The 8,443-nt window shown below is 31.4% G+C and overlaps 1 protein-coding gene across 1 annotated transcript in view; it reads left to right on the top strand.

Moving 5' to 3' along the window:
- LOC134719516 (uncharacterized) overlaps window positions 1-3,723 on the top strand; it is a 37,685-nt gene extending 33,962 nt beyond the window's left edge. Inside the window, exon 2 of the mRNA XM_063582510.1 lies at window positions 3,090-3,723. Within this exon, the coding sequence (XP_063438580.1) occupies window positions 3,090-3,616 (527 nt within the window). The 3' untranslated portion in view covers window positions 3,617-3,723. The remainder of the gene's footprint in view (window positions 1-3,089) is intronic.
- Window positions 3,724-8,443: the final 4,720 nt, after the last annotated feature.

The following is an 8,443-nucleotide window of genomic DNA, read 5'->3' on the forward strand; positions in this document are numbered from 1 at the left end:
AATGTAGATGAACTGGAAAATAATTGCCCTCTCTTCGATTACCTAGAAATCTTGGTTATAAACAAGAAGCCCTTTCTATGACTTAAAAGTCGGTCTGATTACGGTTTTAATATCCAGACGCCTTTGTTTTAATCGTTTTTCTCAAAAAGAATCTCAATCTGATAAGCAACTGAAATGACCCCTTAAATAGTAAACATTTCAAAGAAAATAGTAGACAGAATACTTAGAAACCATTACGATTAATGATTATAACCATTATGATAATTGGGAACTATATTCCAAGACCACGAGTAAAGTGAATTTAAATAATTGTGGTCTGAAACCTTCTATACATACGTATATTATTAATAGTGTTTTTACTTTTAACTATCAAATCCAAGTGTTTTTCACGGCGACCACTGCTTTAATAGATCAATTGTTTGGTGGTTGCTAAACATCCAGTGGCAAATATTTCATGCATAATCAGGACGATTGCTATAATAGAGAGTCGCTATATATTATAGTATATAGTTTAATCATACTATAAATGTAGATAAATTGGAAAATAATTGCCCTCTCTCCGATTACTTAGAAATCTTGATACAATGCAAGTTAAAAAACGGAAGCCATTCCTATGACTTTAAAGTCGGTCTGATGACGGTTTCAATATCCAGACGCCTTTTTTTTTTATCATTTTCTCAAATAAAAAACTCAATCTGATATGCGAGTAAAATGACCCCTTAAATACTAGACATTTCAAAGAAAACAGTAGACTGAATACGGGAATTATATTCAAAGACCACGAATAAAGTGATTTTAAATATTTTTGGTCTTCTGAACATACGTATATTATTAATAGTGTATTTGCTTTTATCTATCAAGTCCTAGGTTTTTTTTTCATGGCGACCACTGTCATAACAGAGAGTCTTTATATATTAAAGTATAAAGTATTATAATAGTATAAATGAGTACTTCTTAGCAAGTTTGAAACCGGAAGTCTTTTTTACGACTTAAATGTCGGTCTGACGACGGTTTTATTATCCGGACGCCTTTTTTATCGTTTTTCCCTCAAAATAACCCAATCTGAATAATCATAATAAGGGATGACAAATGCGACTGTGCATGGTACCTATAGGACACAGAAACATGATGATTGATTTATTGTAGAAGAAAGAGAAGCGACACACAAAATGAGGTCTCCTCGTTAAATAGTATAGATTAAGTTTAAGGAGTGTTTACACTCGCGTTTATCTCCACGTAAACGCAAAGGAGTTGCATCTTCTAAATTTGTTTGAAAGAAATGTTAACATGGACAAAGGCGCGTGTTCTCAGTTTTTAAAAGTGTACGAATGTTTTCTGGTTGAAGTAAAAGCATGTTGACGCAGACAGGCAATGTATATTAGATGCAGTGATCTATTATATTACACGATTAGCTACTTAAAAAAGCTAACTGAACACATATATAGAGTAACGATTACAATGCATTATAGAAAAGAAATAAATAAGGAAAATTAAAAGAGAGTAAAAAAATGATATATACAATGGGCGCGTATCACATTTTTATGATAATTGATTACACCTGCAAATATAATTGCTGTGGGCAAAGATGAATGTGCCAATACTTTTATTTAGTTATATTATACAACATTAAGATTCATGTCATTCAGCTTATGGGTAGATAGCTTAATTTGTGTTTAAAGCAGTATAAGTCTACGGCTACCTGTTTTTATCTCGATTATACTAAAAAGTTACAATATGTGGTCCTTGTGGATGAATAGTTTAACACAAATTGAGATCACTATAAATAAACGGGTACTTATATGTATGTCCATAAAAATAAAAAAAAGTGACCATACGTCCCTTTTTCATGAAGTGGCCGGACAAATTGGATACTTTGTTGTTTACCTCAAGATTGATTTTAATACATATAATAGAAGAATCTAAAGTTAAAAAAATGTAAAATGTATTGTCACATCAACAACATTTGGCAATTTGTTTTCCATTTTGTTAGAATAATTTGCAAATGCATTAGAATTATGTCTTAATGGTATAGTTTAAACACAAGTTGAGAGCTCTACGGTTACACACATTTATTTTGATTACAATTAAAAGCGACAATAACATTTTTTTATTTATTAATATCATAAACTGGCCTGATAATGGATTTTTATACATAAAGGTGAAGAAATGTAAGTTTAAAATTAAAAAAATAATTGTTGTCAGCATCAATATAATTTGATAAATTGACATCGTGTATATAATGTTGATCACCACAAGTTAAACCATGAACTACAGCAAATATTTTTGATTGTATTGTATCAAAATAAAATTTCATAGATGATTGTATATCGTCTGTTTTATTTAAATTTTGTAGCATTGCCTATCGTAATCGATACTGTTTTTTTAACATAAAGAAAACCCAAACTTTTGATTGGTTTTACAGCTATATTTTTTATAGAGATACTTTATTCATTTATAATTGACAACATATAAAAAAAGTCATTTGAAATACAGAAAATACTGATTAACAGAGTTCAATCATTGGACTCGGATGAAATGCATTTTTGAAATAAAATTTAAAAAGGTGGTGCAAACTGAATAACCCGCGTATATAGTTATTTTAAAGTGTGAACCACATTTTTAATGTTATTTCGAAAGACAGAAAAAATATAATTGTCTTTTTGTAAAAAAATAATTATCAATTCCATTTTAAAAAATTCAATGAAGTGCATGGCCACCCGTTTTAGGGGTTATCTCTTTTAACATATAGCAATCGCATTGTTTTATTACATTTTGAGTGAAAAAAACGGATACTGATGTTGTGCCAAAGTATCAGTCGAAACAATTTCATTTCATATTGATCGTCTATATTCTTATCAATAGTGCTGCACAAAATCGTTGTTCCGAATTCCTCAGGCAATGTTGGCTTATGATGAATTGGAATAATCTGTTATGGTTCCTATTATTCATAGAACTCTTAACCTTGTCAAGTATTTATGCTTTATTTTTATTTATTTATTTATTTTTTTTTTTTTGGGGGGGGGTATTCCTGCAAGTCCCGAAAAATGTCTTGAACATAGCAAATATGAATAAATGTTGTTTTCATTTAGGTGTCCATTATGATATATTGATAGACGATGAGCGCAGTAATCTAACACAAGTAGCGTTACTTATTCTTGATCTCACACCAAAAGCGATGAGACGACTGGCAACATCAGTCCATACTTCTTGGACCCCAGAAGCCATTCGACGTCACTATATCCGATGCACAGATAAAATGAATAACAAATTAAAGCTAACCAAAAATGAGAAGGAAATGTATAGAAACCCAGGAGATGGATTTATCAATTGTGACACAAGTTTTCTTTATAAAATCATTCGTGACTACGATTTAGTTATCTGTCCAACAAACGATTGGGATGCAAAAGTGACAGTTATAAGGAACTCTGGAGATATTGTCGAGACACTAAGAGAACTTAGAAATTGTGTTGTGCATAGACCACACGTCAGCTTTCGAGAACATGAATTGCATAATTTACATGAAGACATGCGAATGATTATAGAAAAAATTACTAGATTTACCCAAAACAATGATCTTCAAAACCATATAGACAACTACCTGCCTAACGCGTATTAAAACCCTCCGCTTTAGAACAGATAATGTAACAAAAATTAGTGCATACCCCTGTGTATCGAGGTTGTAACTGAATTAACTAATTATACATTTGAATGTTAAAAATAACACTATCATAATTCACCAATAAAGATTATCCAAAAAAAATTGTCATCAAATATTTCTAGACAGCGTGACAGCAAAGATAATAATTAGTACATGTTGTTAGCGATTGATTTTTTTCGATTCCATTATTTTTCAGCAATTTGTGCTGCGCTATCGGCATTTGTGTTGTGTATAAGAAAACAAGGTACATGGTTTTAAAAACTATTCGGCATTATACGTTGTTATATATTGGTTTTGAATAAAAATGTGAATTTTCCAACCTAGAGATAATAGACATTTCAAAGTACTGTCCCTTGTTTATGCCTGAGTCAGCGTATAAAACACTGCCATTTTAGTCAGCACGGGTTTTGATAAGAGAAATCTGAATATGCAGTTGTTTTTTTAGTAACAACTCATCGTGAGGCACTTGAAGATTAGTGTTGAGGGCAAACTTCAACATGCATTACAGTGTCTTTTATTGGCGAAATACGAAATTTTGAGTCCCGAAAACTGTCTCAAGTATACAAGCCGGAAGCTTTTCAATTAAATGTGTCGAGGCAGACTAAACGAATTTTTGAATGATATCCGGTCATACTAAAACTTATCGACACATGATTGATTCAGGAACAAATGATCAGTTTTATCTAATTTTCGAGCGCATTAGTTTTCTAATGAATGATATGTTGATTGGTTGATACACTTTTTTATTGTGTGTAATGTCAACACTATTAACCATATGTATAGCGTAAGGGACATTTGTATGAGTGACCAGGAAAGAACTGTCAACCGTCTACATGGACAAACTTGCAATCCTGGTCAATTAAGATTGCATATGAACGCACCTGCATGTTGGGTGTGAACACACAACCTTAATGTTGACATCATAGTGATTAAGTTATGCTCTTTATAGACCACTCTTTATCCAATGTCAGTTGAAGGTTTTACAATAAGTTGTTTCTTCTTTGCTTTTATTCATTTGTATGTATATACAGAAATAACAAAACATTGTCTTTTGGTTGAGTGTTCTTTAAATTATGTGACTTTCGAATTAACATTATTTGTAATTGACTTCTGTAACGAAGTGAAATAATTCAGACACAGACAATATACTTTCAGTTCAAAAAACTATTATAGAACCTAATAATCATAGACCGTTGAATAATTTCGGTAGTAAATTTAAACCCTCAAATATCCATCATAAATGTATTGTAGGGTTTACTTCAGGTGTTATTTTGAGAAAAAAAAATTGTTAAAGGAGTTTTGTATAAGCAGAAATGAAGTTCGTATCATAGTTTGAATATATACAAGCCAATCGCTTAGACTGAGACCTTCAAACGTCATACGATGGATCAGGTGTTATGTAACCGAAACATGAAATGAAATGTTCAAAATCTAAAGATGAAGTCAGCACGTTTTTCAGAGATTATAGTTTGAAGCTGTCCATCAGTTGACGAATTTACGAATAAAATGAGAGCGAAATAAAGCAGAAATACTTCTTCCTCTAGAATCGTTAATCTCAAGTTTATTTGAAATATTTGAGATGCATAAACTCGTTGAATTTATTGAATGACTCAATCGTATCAATATTTATCGAAAGTAAGGTCAAGGACTTTGCGAGATGTATTTTTTTTTCTTTTCAAAGAAGGTTCGGTATAAATTTGGTTTCATATGAGTACATAAAAGAAGTTGGCAATTACCAATTCACAATTGCTAAACTTGATACCAATTGAAATATCAATCTACCAAATTCTTTAGATAAGTTCACCATTTATATTTGACAATTCGTTGTGGAAATCAGAGTAGTTTTTCATAGAGGAACATATGACGGGACTATGCTCAAGGAATTTGTATTGACGTTTTAGATATTTGTAGAACAGGCTTTCTAATGAGATGATGCAGTCGATCTCTAAATTAAGTTAAGGAATTGTAGTGTAAAAAATAGAAAAACGCAAGTTTTGATATTACTGCAAAACTGTATTAATTGTGATCTCTAATTTCGGAATGAAAATGAGAACACATTTATGACAACACTAGTAAATTGTCTTGCAAATCAATTCATTTGATTATTTTAAACAAATTATTGTTCTTTGTGAAATACAATCATGAAAATCAAATTTAAGAATAGCATTATTTTTATATTACAAAACTTTGTAACCTTTTTTGTCAATTCCGTTCGTTTTCGTATTTTTGTTGGGTCTGTTTACTGTTTTTATTCGAGCTAACTGTTGAAACCTAAGTAGACAATAAAAAAATCTAGCGTTTCATCCTTTAATAATTCTATCTTTGATGAGTTTCTTACAGCCACTCGATCGCGTTAACGGCTTGTGGATTTTCTTGCCGATTATATCTTCAACTATTCAGATACGGTCAACTATTCAGAGCTAACAAAATGCATTCACCACTCGTCATGCGAAAAAAAAACTCAATCCTAATACTGTGAAAGTACTTTTATTCGTGGGGTACCAATTTTCGTGGTTTTCGTGGATGACCTTATCCACGAATTTAAGTGTCCAACGAAATAAAACAACCATTGTCCAAATCAAGACATGGAAAGATCCCCATGAAGGTTTGACTACTGATATGATCTAGAGAATACTTTAATAGCAGTCACAGAACTACAACTGCATGCAGGAATATACCCATTTAATCTTTAATAACCTAAACTGTACAACTTTTGATCTTTTAATTGTACGGGAAATAATAATTTCATGCTGGGCTTGATTTTGATAAGAATTATTTGACAATTCAAGATACGTTTATAGCATTTGTTTATAATACTGATTTATTTATGTGACATGTTTATGGCTTAATTAATACCTTTGATGGTCCTTTATCTGTTGATCACGTTATCTTGTGTTAATTAGTGTTGTCACTAAGTTTGGATCAATGATTTTGCAATAACCTCCAATCCAGACTATTGGTAACTTCGTTTCTAAAGGCTATAATTTTTCAATTATTCATTTTTTAGAAAACTAAAATCCACGAATTTAAAAACCCACGAACATGTAAATATTACTCAAACCACGAACATTGATACCCACGAATTAAAATACTTTCACAGTATACAATTATGATTGCAATTTTTCGTATGTGCGTAATACGTATGACGTTTTGCTATCATTCGTTTTATCCTGGAACAAAAAAAACCAGCTTTAATCAAATACATTCTCCAAAGCTAAAATTAAAAGGAAATGTTCCGTAAAACTTAAACAACAAAACGCTCGATAATATGAGTGAACGTAATGAATGGAAATTCCTGACTTGATAACAACATTTTCCAACAAAACATATTGGTTACATTTGGTTTAAATAGGTACTAAAATACCTTTAATTGTATGACAGATTTGTTTGGGGTTAAAATGACAAAATTGGGAGAGCAACTCTAACAGAAAGAATTGGTTAACCTGATTATAATTATGTTCTAGCAGCAAAAACTGTCGTAATATACGGCACAGAGATACATCATACCTGACTTGAAATATTTCAATGAAGATTTATTCTTATAGAATACATAGAGTGGAGTTGAATATTAAGACTTATCATACGTAAATGAATATAAGTCTCAAACCAAAAGTCTGACATTATATTTGCCTTTCAGCAAATTTATCTATTTGTTACATTTAAGTTTATCTATTAGTAAAATAAAAAAAATGATCCACTACGGTAAATTCAGTACAGTTTAGACAAATCGCGCGCAGTCTTTTCAGACTATTTGTGATGCTGTTTATCTGAACAGGTAAATAATAACCACTGACTTAACATACTAAATTGACTGAAAGCAAATTGCCTGATAACTACAGAATTTACCGCTGTTTGGTAAATCCGAAATTTACTAAACAGTAGTATACCGCTGTTCAAAACTCATAAATCCATGGACAAAAAATAAAATCGGGGTAACGAACAAAAAACTAGGGAAACGCATTAAATATAAGAGGACTCAAAATAATATAATATAAAAGACTCAAAATTATCTAATAACCAAAAGTCAATAATATTGGGCAAGGAAATGGGGAATGTTTCAAATCGACAACAACCCGACTGTAGAGCAGACAACAGCCGCAGGCCACAATGGGTCTTCAAGGTAACGAAAAATCCCCGCACCCGGATTCGTCCTTAAGCTTGTCCCTTAAAAAAATATGTAAACCATTTCAGTGTTAATGGACGTCAAGTCTTTAAAAAGCTGTTCTGATCTAAATGACTGTATAAGACGAAAATGCAATTATAGTGTATACACCTTCCAAAAAAATATTATTACAATGATACAAAATGAAAACAACATTATAAAAACAAGTACGTGATATATCCGATTCGTACCATTGAAACCATCCTCATCATAAATGCCGGAAAACAAGCTTACTTTCTTCGTCTAATTCATTCGTTTCGTCCCCGAGGGTATCACCAGCCCAGTAGTCAACACTTCGGTGTTGACATGAATATCAATAATGTGTTAATTTTTTTAATTTCCTGTATACAAAACATTGAACTTTTGAAAAACTGAGGATTTTCTTATCCCAGGCATAGAATTACCTGAGCCGTATTTGACACATTTTTTGATTTTGGATCCTCAATGTTCTTCAACTTTGTATTTGTTTGGCTTTCTAATTATTTTGATATGAGCGTCACTGATGAGTCTTATGTAGACGAAACGCGCGTCTGGCGTACTAAATTATAATCCTGGTTCCTTTTGATAACTATCATAACAAAACAAAGCCACACTTCACAAATTATCTAATGACAGTAAAAATT

The sequence above is a fragment of the Mytilus trossulus genome, chromosome 5 (assembly GCF_036588685.1).
Source record: "Mytilus trossulus isolate FHL-02 chromosome 5, PNRI_Mtr1.1.1.hap1, whole genome shotgun sequence".
Classification (NCBI taxonomy): Eukaryota; Metazoa; Mollusca; class Bivalvia; order Mytilida; family Mytilidae; genus Mytilus; species Mytilus trossulus.